The sequence below is a fragment of the Astyanax mexicanus genome, chromosome 14 (assembly GCF_023375975.1).
Source record: "Astyanax mexicanus isolate ESR-SI-001 chromosome 14, AstMex3_surface, whole genome shotgun sequence".
NCBI lineage: Eukaryota > Metazoa > Chordata > Actinopteri > Characiformes > Acestrorhamphidae > Astyanax > Astyanax mexicanus.
The window spans coordinates 9,342,095-9,354,886 of NC_064421.1; the positions used below are offsets into that span (position 1 = coordinate 9,342,095).

Sequence of the window (12,792 nt, forward strand, 5' to 3'; positions counted from 1 at the left end):
TTTAAAGATCAGCTGATTAAAGCAGTGGGATCAGCTGTGCTGTAACTGGTGGATGAGACTGGACAGTCCTGACACAGGCAAATGTGTTGGTCAGTGCTAGAGACATATTTAGTGGTCTGGTTAGTGGTGAGAACACAGTTAATGCAGTGATAGGATAACACAATTATCCACTAGAATACTATACTGACATTTTTAGTATAGTAAGTAAAGATTTTCCTAGTGTAAAAAAATATTAGGAAATTAAAGTATACCTAATGTTATTATGCTATAGTGTACTAAAGTGTAAATGTAGCCACATAATTAATCAGTATATTTAAAGAGTGCTAAAATGAAGCCACTTTTTTGTACTTATTATACTTTAATTGTAAAAAAGTAGAACAAAATTTCTACTTTAAATGTGCCAAGTGTACTTAACTGTACTAAAATGGATCTATTTTAAATATACTTAAGTAACATTTAAACATACTACTTGATGTATGTAACCCCATATTTTAAATATGCTTACAGTAAAATATAATACATTTAATTACAACTCTATCCCTATTATACACCAGGTATATTAGAAATGTACTAAGAATTGATGTTAAATATATGTGATCTGTTTGTACTGTTTGTACTGTGTTACAGTACAAATGTGCTTCTTGTTTCTGTCTTTTGTATGTAGCACACTTCTAGTATACTTTGTTGGGTATAAAAATATATTTTAATATACTGTACTACACTTTTTAGCGTAATACAAATAATTTTTATATATTTTATCATTTTTATAATAATAAGTTTAATTAGTCGTAATAATTTATTTTAACTTGATACATTGTACTTTAAGTGAACTACTGTAACAGCAGTTTTTTTAGCTGTCATACCTGGGAATCAGAGTCTTAAATAAATAAGGTTTGAAACAGCTGTACAGGTCTATACAAACCACTTTCCCTCAAATGATGAACATATGAGAGAAAAACACAACATACATACAGTATATATTTACAGTTCATTAATAAAGGATACAAGACTGACCTAGTGGTGTGTCTGTTTGTTCTGTAGTCGTGTTGTTTTATGGTCTGATATTCAGTCTGATCTTTGTGACCAGATGAAAATAAAATAAAATAAAATAAAATAAAACATTTATTAATGTATGTACATTTATAAACTCAATCAGACTAATCTGCGACTCTAATGTCCAGTTTCTTTCTCCGGTTTCTCTTGCGTCTCTGGCAGCTCCTTCTCTTTCTCCCCCTCTGATAGAGGATTTCTGTTTCCAGCGATTCTCTCTGATTTAATGTAAGTATTAAAGCCCTCCAGCAGATCGATGGAGTGATTGATGACTAAAGCGAGCCAAGCCAGACCAAAGAATATCCAAACTCCCATAATACAGCCGTACCAGTCTGGATATTCCTTATCAGGGTTATAGTCTGAAAGAGAGAACGAGATAAACCATCTTTAAACAAGTGAAATACCTGGTTATAAATGTAATTAATTAACCCTCCTGTTTTGTTCTGGGTCAAATTGACCCGTTTTAAAGTTTAAAGATCTAGGAAAAATTGTTAAAAGTATTTTTTCAGTATGAAACGTCTTCTGCTTGCCTTAATTAGTGTAATCAACGTATAATATGAAAATTGTTCTTCTCACATATTTGCAACCACCCCCTGCAAAAACTAAAACTAAAACAAAAGCAAAATTGTAATGTTATGTTTTGATGTTATTTAAAACTATTGTTTTATATGTTGATCTTCCAAAAGTAATAAAGTATAAATGAATTAGTATTTTTTAATGAAAAACAAGTGAATTATCAAATTGAACCACTACCTTTTAGAGGTAAGGAACACCAGTGCAATAAATATTGATTGAATAATTAGTAATGGAGTTAGTAATTAAATATTCACACTGCTTTGTAGGACTTTTTTTGGTTTCAGACATCTTTTGGATGATTAAAGATGCACCAGGTCAAACTGATCAGGGAACACCATTTCTGTTCCTAACAAATGAAGATAACAGGAGGGTAAAAAGACTGTTTGGTTGAGAGAGACTATAATGTCACACAGTACAATTACAGTTGAACTGTTAACCTGCTTTATGGTAAAAATGTTCTGAATTTCTGTTCTGAAAAGGGGAGCTAATAAATAGGACCTAGAATTTATAAATCTTCTCCATTTCTCATTAATGACCAAGGATTTAGTTTTAAAAGTGAATTCAGTAAATACGCATGTATTTTACTTTTTCTATCATCGCTGTCCAATGAAAGACAAGTATCTCCACTTCTGTCGATTTTTAGTTTACTGCAGAATTTGAACACACTAAGCATTCTTTACACTGTGTCAAAACAGTTAGTGTAATTTTCTGACTGTATAAAGCTTAAATTGAAAATAGAATTTTTGTATAATTTTTAGCTATAAAACTTTCATTTTAGCCTTTCGCAAACAGAATTTTAAGAAAATTAAGTTTTATCTTTTCATAATTTTAAGATGTGTCATATCTGATGTTATAATCCAACTTGGAAAATGCAAAAATCAGAAAATAAGTTAAAAATAAAAGATGAAATTCTGATTGTCAGGGGCAGAGACTGGAAAAATGGATGAAAACTTATTCATTGTCACTACACTACATAAAAAATGGGTTTTTACATCCAATTTTCTAGTTTTGCATTTCGTCTCAAACGGTCAGAAAATTAAACTGCTAAATTTACACTGACCAAAAACGTTTTGTATAATTATTTATAATTATTTATGTTAAATGCATATGGGACGTATTATAATTACATATGTGTGCTTACATATCACTGCTGTCACAAAGAAAAATGTATATCAATTAAACAGGAGAACCATATTAACTCTTAATGGAAGTCAATAAAGAAATATTTTATTTCAAGTAATTTTGCTGCATTTCCATTGGTCCATTTATTATGACATTTTAAAATTATGTAAAGAATAACTGCCAAAATCACATTACACCAAAAAGTGTTAAAAAATGCAAACATGGGGAGACAAAGTATGTAAGATATGTTTTTTTTTACATATAATACACTATTATTTACGTAATATATTATTTTAGATAATTATATGAAATTCAGAGCTTGACCTGCGACGTAGTCTCCGAAGCCGATGGTGCTGAGGGTGATGAAGCAGTAGTAGATGGCCTGAGCGTACGTCCAGCCCTCATACTGTTTAAACAGCAGCATGGGAACCATGAAATACAGCACTGACGAGATGAGGAAGAACAGGAAGTGGATGGAAACCCTCATAAATTTCTGAGGAAACAGAAACATTGATTATTCATCCAGAATCTGATCAAAATAGAAAGACAGGTGTCATACTAGTAACCACTGTTATTTAATCTAAGTTATTAATGAACGATACATGAGAGGGCGGGTTTTATCCTGAAATAATCAAACTGCTTTACTGATCTTTGGAAAGTGTGATTAGAATTATAAGCCACTGATTAATAATCAGCAGACTCCGCCCTTTAGTCATTACAGTCAAGGAACAGTTTATTCACAGCAAAATACAGATATTTTTTGGTAGAACTTTTTCTGAATGTTACAGTTAACGCTCTTAGAATGTTTAATCTGGATGTTCTCAGAAATGTATTAAATGTAGGGCTATTAACATTAAAGCGTTAACGCACGCTGTTAATTTGGAATCAGTAACGCGTTACTTTTTTTTAATTAAGGCACCAAGTTTGACCTCTACTTCCGCTCTGCCCCCACCCAACGCACTGATCTGTTGTCTGGCAGAACGATTGAACAGCGATCTCTCTCTCTCTCTCTCTCTCTCTCTCTCTCTCTCTCTCTCTCTCTCACACACACACACACACACACAAATGGTTTCCTGCCCTGTGATATGTTTATACTCATCAGATTAATTTCGAATTCAGAAATCCTCACAACCAAGCTGAGACATTTACAATCCAATTTATCATGCATTCTTTATTCTAGCACCCTGCATTGATTTTATCTCCCCTCATACAAGTATTACTACTATTACTATACTTTTAATTGACACCACTAATATAACTTACATATAATTGCATTTTACCTTTCTTACATTCATTCTTTTATTTACATTTATATATAAAAACTTGAGTTTCTTCAGACTCAAGTTTTTATATATAAATGTAAGTAAAAGAATGAATGTAAGAAATGGTAATGTTATAGAAAGTAACATTACCAAAACTAAAAATGAAAATATTAACACAAGTGACGTTGCAACATTGCCACAACATTTAATTAGGGGTGTCAATCAATTAAAAATTTGGATCCGAATAATCACAACAAAATTTTGTGATTAACTGCGATTAATCGTTTAGTTGAGTTTCGTTTGAGTTTCGTTGAGACTTGTTCTGTTAACAATGTGCAAACCATTATTTTGTCACACATTTTCAGAATGTTCCTGGAACACTGTTTCAGTAACGTTACAGACAAACCTTCCTAGAACTTTTTCAAAACATTGCTAAATGTTCTTATAACTTTTCGGCAATACATAAGTTTTCTCTAATAACACTTTATATCTTACCAAAATTCACCACCAATTTATTCAGATTCTTGTGTACAAATTTATGACATAAAGGGCCCTCTAATAGTAATTACATTAAAGAGATTTACTGAATTTACTGAATAATCATCTAATATAATCATACTGCTAAATGTTTGAGAATAAATGGATATTTTACCTGGCAGTTGGTCTTTGTTGCAATGAAATTGCAGAATTTTCTCTCGATAGCCAGCATGTACTTTCCCACTCGATTCAAGACCACCATGTTTAGAGGAATTCCAAAGATGGCGAAGATCACACAGAAGATCTGACCGGGTGTTGTACTGGGACTCATATTTCCATAACCTGCAGAGGACAGAGGAGTGTAAGAGACAGTCTCAGAGCGGTGGGAGGAGGGGGGTACGGTAAAACCAGGACTGTGGTTTATGATGCCTTAAAGTCTACCTTGGAAATCCATTCTTACGACTTTGAATCTCGTAAATACGACATCATTTCTGTTCAAGTCGTTTTAGACGAAAAAACCTTGAAAATGCTTTTTCCTATTTCTTTTTTCTGTTTCCAACAAAGAGCTAGCATCTTTACAATAACTGCAAACAACACAAACTAACAAAGAGCTGTAAGGGGCAAATACTTTTTTCATGCCACTGTTTAAGTGTAAGATTATTTTGCTTATTTCAAAATAAGCAAAAAAACGTCACCAGCCTGGTTATTCTAATTCTTGTATCCAAATTTAAGACTTTTAACTTTTTTAATTTAAGTCTTGCTTCAAAGATTTTGAGACTTATTTTAGGAAATCTTAGTCAAAAAATGTTGCTTACCCCACTGGCAGATTTGTTTGCTTAATATAAGCATATACTTTACATTTCAATTTATATATATTATCTAGTTTTTGTAAATTTATTTTTTGCAGTTTAATGTTTTTGTCACGTCCTGGCCCTGTTTCCTGTCTGTCATATATATATATGCAAGGAAATAAACAGGGAACGAGAAAAAACAAGAAATAAACAAGAAGATATAAATACAGAACAAGGGCTATGACTAAGGCTATAAATACAAAGAAACATGGAGAGACAAACAACAGGTGAAGGTGCAAAGACCGACAGAAAACACTGACACAGGAGGGCTATTGAACACACACGGGAAGTGGAAACACCTGGGGCTAGGGGGCGGAGCTACAAATTAACACAGGTGGAAAAGTACCTACACAGAAACACAGGAGCACAGGTCAGGTGGACAGACAGGAATCAGGGCAAAATTGTAGCAAAAAGGAAAATCTTAGCAAGTACAATTATCTCATTTCAAGGCAATACATCTTATATTTTTCTAATATAAGATTTTTTGTGTTACCAAACATTGATCTCAATCAATCTCACTTAGGAATTTTAACTTATTTAAAGTCATTTGAATTTAAATTAGAAAAAAAAGTTATGATACTTGTGTCTTAATTTAAGGTAAAAAAAAATCTGTGATTTCTACTTAATTTAAGTCTCACTTCACTCATTTTAAGACTTGCTTATTTTAAGTAATCCTATTCAGAAAGATTTGTTTACCCCATTGGCAGATTTTTTTCGTGGGAATAGAACCATATAGTCCTCAATTTACATATATTTTGTCTAGTTTTTGCCAATGGATTTTTGCTGATTAACATCATTATTCCTAAAATAAGCAGAGTTTTCCTCTCCACTCATATTGTAAACACTATTTTTCTGAGATGACTTGAGATGACTTATGCCCCAAAAAAAAGACCATTAATGAAAAATATGATGAATATGAAGAGTGATAAAGTCTTACCGATGGTTGTAACGACGGTGGCGGCGAACACAGCAGAGCTGGTGTATTTAAAGAAGCCTCCGGTTGTGTGGTTTCCTTTCAGGCTGAGTCCGTTCTTAGTGGCCGCCTGGATTAACTGAACAGGAATAAGTAAATTCATTCAGTGCAAAATATATTTATTACTAATTAACCTGTTATTAATGTTAGTACAGCTCTAGATATCATGACTAGTGTAGTACACAAATCTATTCATCCTTCATCATACACTGACATGACAAAAGTCACAGGATAACAGTGAGTGGGGTTATACTATGGCAAGTGTGCTGATGAGAAGGACAGTTAAAGGACAGAAAGATGGGACATTCCATTTATGAAGTTGTGCAGACCAGAAATACATCATAGAAGGTTAATATTACCACCCACAGTGGACAGCGAAGATAGGGTTAATGATAGTGACCGCCAGCATCCATATTCAATGCACGAGGCCCCAAATGCTCATCCTTCAGGTCAGTGCAGCGTTTTTTAGAAGTCATGTTACATCGGTGTAAAATCACACAATGTTACTGCCAACAGCCTTTTCCTGTTATGTAAAGTGATTAACAGTGAAAAATGGAGAAGTGGAGAAGTGTTTGTTCCGACATTAAGCGCTGCCACTATGATCAGGAGATCGCCATAGCTCTTACCCCTCATCACTCCTAGGGTGATGTCAATCAGCACAAGGCACCTGTGAGCTGATGTATCAGTACTGAGTCGCTGCACTTTCCTCCGAGTGTTAGCGCTGTGATGATACTCAACAATGCTGAATCAGCAGCAGTTTAAAAAGAGGCGGAGTCTGACTTCACATGTATCGGAGGAAGCATGTGCTAGTTTTCACCCTCCTGTTTTTTGGGCATTACTAGTGATAGGGGAAGTCCTAATGAGTGAGTTGGGTAATCGGCTGTGTAAATTAGAGGGAAACTGGGAAAAAAAATAAAATTAAACAAAACAAAAACACAAATTCAATTATTGCACCCGAACTATAAACAAAATCATCTGAAATTATTTAGTAAACAAAAACACAGAATATGTTGTATATTTAAGATTCTTAGATGACAGTTTTGCACATCTTGGCTGGATTTTCTCAGTCAGCTTTATGAGGTAGAGTCACTTGGAATTCAGGCTTTCAGTTAACAGCTGTGCTGAACTCGCCAAGAATTAATTACTTAAATTTCGGTTGTAAAGTTGTGAAGAGTTAGAGTTGGTATACAGTGAATAGCCAATCCATATCTAATCCATACTATGGCAAGAACTACTCAACTAAGTAAAGAGAAAAATACTTGAAGTTAAAAAAAGATCAAAAAAGGTTCAACAACTTTAAAAGTATCCTCAAATACAGTTACAAATTAATCAAAAATATAATGATGAAACTGGCCCTCATCAGGAGTGACCCAGGAAAGGATGAGCGAGAGTTTCCTCTGGTGTACAGGATAAGTTAATCAGAGTTACCAGCCTTAGAAACAGCACCCCAGCTAAATAAGTATTTTGGTTTGTTTAACACTTTTAAGTCACTACACGATTCATTATGTGTTCTTCATAGTCTGGACGACTTCAGTTTTAATTTACAATTCATTTACAATAAAAAAAAAACATTAAATGAGAAGGTGTGTCCAAATTGACATTAATATTGTACATTATTTTGACCCTAAATGTACTCAGGATTTATAGTATAGATATATAAAATAATGCGGCTTGTTAGAAACAGCCCAGGAATCATGAGGCCTGAAAGCTACTGGAACACAAATTGTTACTGACTTTATTCAAGTGTGTTTTACATCGACATATACAGAGAGGTTGCTGCCCAATATAGAAGCATTTAATTCAGAATTAACACAGAAACACAAACACACAAAAACTTATTTGGATCAAATGGACAAAAATTGGATCAAATGGACAAAAAAGTAATTTTGCCACAATGACTAGAACTATGTACAGAGGCATACAACTGATTCATTTAACTCATAGAACAATATACCAGCTGTTAAGCATGGTGTTGGTAGCAACAATGGATGGAATAATGAAAGCCCCCCCCCCCCCCCAAAAAAAAAAACATTATGGAAAAATATTTGTACTGTGCATAAAAGTTGGGTCTGTAGCAAGAAACCAACAAATTTACCTCATAGATGTAACTGAATGAATTTAACTGAACAAAGCGTGATCAAATATCCACCTAGAGCTCTATCAGTTGTTGACTGCAACTAAAACCATCTGATCAAGGTCTCAACAAATATCAGGCACATTTATGACCATTTGATTCTGATGTAGTCCTTCTTATTTACACAGTAATTGTTTGCTCATATTTTTTATCCAATTATAAATTAATACTGTACTGATTTTGTTCATTGTTGTTTGTCAGGATGCAGATCATTATCAGGGAAATACTGAGATAAACAGAGATAAAAGGTAGCATGGCAACACCTTCACGTTATACACTGCTTGAACCTAAAAAAAACAACAACAACTGAGACTGTTCAACAGGAGAAGATCTTATGGCCAATTCTAGAACATTTTTTTTTCACTGTCATAAAAGAAACCCTGCATTTTCTTTACACATCCCTGACCAATGAGAAGGTCATGTTTGCTGATTTTCTTAAATGTTTGTTTCTGTTTTCTAATTGTATACTCTGAGAACGAGGAAGGCCAATCTACTGCCCTATTTGCATGGCAAAGCACTTTGACTATCGCTGTGATTTTTCACATAGCAGTAATGGCATTTGGGCTTGAACTCCAGAAGATCTGACCACAGAACCCCTACCTGAGGTTCGGACACACAATCTCACACCTCCATTATATGAGTCACAGTGAATCTCTAAGCCTGGATAGCACACATGTAACATAGCTGTTAAAAAAGCAAGAGTAGACACACATACACCTACATTACATAACAGCCCTCCAGAATAAAGCTCATATCTCACAGCTACATGTTATGTAAATACATACTGTACATATGTCTAGAGATTTTGCTCAACCCTGGAGTTACTCAAGAGAAATCGACCAATCAAAAACAACCAGTCTAATGGATGTATTCTCTTGCCAGTTACTTTATTTCAGTAATTCCGTTCAAAATGTGAATCTCGTATATAATATAGATGTATTAAACACACAGAGTGATCTATTTTAAGTGTTTATTTCATTTATTGTTGATGATTATGACTTACAGCCAATGAAAACCCTAAAATCTGTGTCTCAGAAAATTGGAATATAATATAAGACCAATTGGTACTTTTGCCAGTGTGGGAAGTGTGCCAAGTCCTGCTGGAAAATGAAATCCACATCTCAATAAAAGTTGTCAGCAGATGCACTAGTATGTCTACAGATTTTGCTTAACTCTAGCATTACTCAAGAGCAATCGACCAATCAAAGTGATAGTATACTACTAGACTCAAGTAGGTCAACACAAGTGGAAATGATCAAATTCTTGAACCATATTAGAGCAATTTACAAATGAATAGACCAATGTTTACTCTCTTCCCAGACTCAAGCAGGTCAACACAAGGGGCAAAGATCTGATTTTTCCCCATATTAGAGCTATCTGCCAATGAATCAACCAATGGATACTCTCTTTTCAGACTCAAGTAGGTCAACACAAATGGCAAATATCTGATTTTTGCCCCATATTAGAGCAATCTGCCAATGAATCAACCAATTTATACTCTTCCAAGACTCAAGCAGGTCAACACAAGTGGAATAGGTTGGATTTTTCCCCATATTAGAGCAATCTGCCAATGAATCGATCAATGTATACTGTGGCGTGAGGAGGCGGGGGAGTTGTGGGTCCGCCCCACGCCAGAGCGCAAAGCCATGCCTGTCTCAGCTGGCCCGCATGAGGGCTGATTGAGCCGCCAGTTGAGACAGGCATATATACTCAGCCTCCGCCATCATTTGGGAAGACTTGGACTGGGGAGCTGAGGGCTGAGGCTGCACGGACCTTTAAAACGAAGCTGAAGTTAATTTCTACGGACTCTAGAGCCCCATTGGGCTATGTTTGTTTAAGTTTATTCTGGGTGTGGTGGAGGGCATTTTCGAGCTAATAAAGGTATGATTTGAGTTAATTTACTCCCCGTGTCTGTGTTCTCTTTGTGCTTCTTCCTTCCGGGTCACAGTGGTCACGCCCCTAACCCCAGGGGCCTACCACAATACTCTCTTTTCAGAGTCAAGCAGGTCGACACAAGTGGCAAAGATCTGATTCTTGCCCCATATTAGAGCAATTTGCCAATGAATCAACCAATGCTTACTTTCTTCCCAGACTCAAGTAGGTCAACACAAGTGCCAAATATCTGATTTTTGCCCCATAATAGAGCAATTGAATGCCAATGAATCGACCAATGTTTACTCTCTTCCTAGACTTAAGTAGATCAACACAAAGGGCAAAATTTGATTTTGGGCAAAGATCCGATTTTTGCCCCATATAAGAGCAATTTGCCAATGAATTGATCAATGTATACTCTATTTTTCCAGACTCAAGTAGGTCAACACAAGTGGCAGAGATCTGATTTTTGTCCCATATTAAAGCAATTTGCCAATGAATCGACTAATTTATACTCTATTTTCAGACACAAGTAGGTCAGCACAAGTGGCAAAGATCCGATTCTTGCCCTATTCTAGAGCAATCTGCCAATGAATTAACCAATGTATACTCTTCCTAGACTCAAGTAGATCAACACAAGTGGCAAAGATTTGATTTTTGCCCCATATTAGAGCAATTTGCCAATGAATCGACCACTGTTTACTCTCTTTCTAGACTTAAGTAGATCAACACAATTGGCAAAATTTGATTTTGGGCAAAGATCTGATTTTGGCCCCGAATTAGAGCTATCTGCCAATGCATCGACCAATGTATACTTTGTTTTCAGAGTCAAGTAGGTCAACACAAGTGGAAAAGATCAGATTTTTGCCCCATATTAGAGCAATCGGCCAATGAATTAACCAATGTATACTCTTCCTATACTCAAGTAGGTCAACACAAGTGGCAAAATTTGATTTTGGGCAAAGATTAGATTTGTGCCCCATATTAGAGCAATCTTCCAATAAATCGACCAATGTACTCTCTCTTCCTAGACTCAAGTAGGTCAACACAAGTGGCAAAGATCTGATTTTTCCCCATATTAGAGCAATCTGCCAATAAACTGACCAATTTATTCTTTCTTTCCAGACTAAAGTAGGTCAACACAAGTGGCAAAATTAGATTTTGGGCAAAGATCTGTTTTTTTTCTCCATATTAGAGCAATCTGCCAATGAATTGACCAATGTATTCTCTCTTCCTAAACTCAAAGAAGGTCAACACAAGTGGCATAATTAGATTTTGGGCAAAGATCTGATTTTTGCCCTATATTAGAGCAATTTGCCAATGAATCGACCAATGTATTCTCTTCCTAGACTCAAGTAGTTCAACACAAGTGGCAAAATTTGATTTTGGACAAAAATCTGATTTTTGCCCCATATAAAAGCAATCTGCCAATAAATGAACCAATTTATTCTTTCTTTCCAGACTCAAGTAGGTCAACACAAGTGGCAAAGATCTGATATGTTAATAGACATCCAGCTGCTCAAATGGTTTGGTTGATAAAATCAATAGAGAAAATGGAAATAGATACATATTGGTTGTTTGATTTCCTTCAGTTTGAGGCCATCTTTGCAGCTTCATTCAAATCTCTTATCCTGGGTTAGCGTTTCTCCATTTCTCACCTCTGCCAGTTCCTCCAGACCTTGTTGACTGAGACATGGGTAAACCTGGAACAGAGTATTCCTCTTCTCCTTTAGAATAGTTATCTGGCTCTCGACCTGTTCTCCTTCCAGCTTCCAGAAGACCACCCCTCCAATCAGGACGTAGGACAGGTACACCGTTCCCAGCAGCAGGAGAGAGAGGAATCTGATCAAATTCAGCCGCGTAAAAAACTTCCCAGTATGTATGGAGACCATATTGGCCCCAGACTCTTGCTCCCCAGGTTTCCCAGTTTGTGGCTCCTGCAGATTGGGAAGGTGTTGGGTGTGGATTTACCCATGTTTGTGTTACAGGCAAATCAGAGTGCGCAAGCAGTGCTCCCTGTTTCAGTCCTTTAAAGCCTGCTATGCAAATGGAGGGTGACTGCAATTTACAGAGCCACATATAAAAAGAACTGCAGAGCCACAGAAATATCATTTAAGACCCGTCAGACTATAAACGACTGCTGTACTCTTCACAGTAAATATATACACTATATATATATATATATACATCCTGAATTCAGACACTACTACATCATACTGTATTATACAGTTTCATCCCCTGTGAACACACAGCTGAGCCAAAGAAAATATATACAGTAACAATTTCAAGCACTTCTCCCTTTTGGGAGAAATGTGTTAGATTTTACTATGTTATGATATTTTCTAAATCAAAAAATAATTATAGATAAATTAAATTATAGTTATTGTGCCATGTAAAAACAAATAAAATAATTTCTATCAAAAAAGAGAAATTATTATATATGTTTATTTATCGGACTGGTTTAGGTAATGCAAA

The 12,792-nt window shown here is 35.3% G+C and overlaps 1 protein-coding gene across 1 annotated transcript; it reads right to left on the reverse strand.

Annotated features, from left to right (window-relative positions):
• Nucleotides 1-791: 791 nt before the first annotated feature.
• Nucleotides 792-12,348, reverse strand: kcnk17 (potassium channel, subfamily K, member 17). The gene is made up of 5 exons (XM_007248491.3): nucleotides 11,976-12,348; nucleotides 6,276-6,390; nucleotides 4,663-4,829; nucleotides 3,073-3,241; nucleotides 792-1,409 (listed from the first exon to the last, which is right to left on the reverse strand). Exons 1-5 carry the CDS (start codon nucleotides 12,207-12,209, stop codon nucleotides 1,171-1,173), a joined length of 924 nt encoding a protein of 307 aa, XP_007248553.1. The 5' UTR covers nucleotides 12,210-12,348; the 3' UTR covers nucleotides 792-1,170.
• Nucleotides 12,349-12,792: the final 444 nt, after the last annotated feature.

What these genes read in the sequence shown, in the direction of transcription:
- kcnk17 (XM_007248491.3), bottom strand. Translation starts at nt 12,209, where the DNA reads ATGGTCTCCATACATACTGGGAAGTTTTTTACGCGGCTGAATTTGATC. An exon ending in GTCTGGAGGAACTGGCAGAG is followed by an intron (nt 6,391 to 11,975) that starts GTGAGAAATGGA and finishes ATTCCTGTTCAG; the next exon opens with TTAATCCAGGCGGCCACTAA. An exon ending in CACCGTCGTTACAACCATCG is followed by an intron (nt 4,830 to 6,275) that starts GTAAGACTTTAT and finishes TGTCCTCTGCAG; the next exon opens with GTTATGGAAATATGAGTCCC.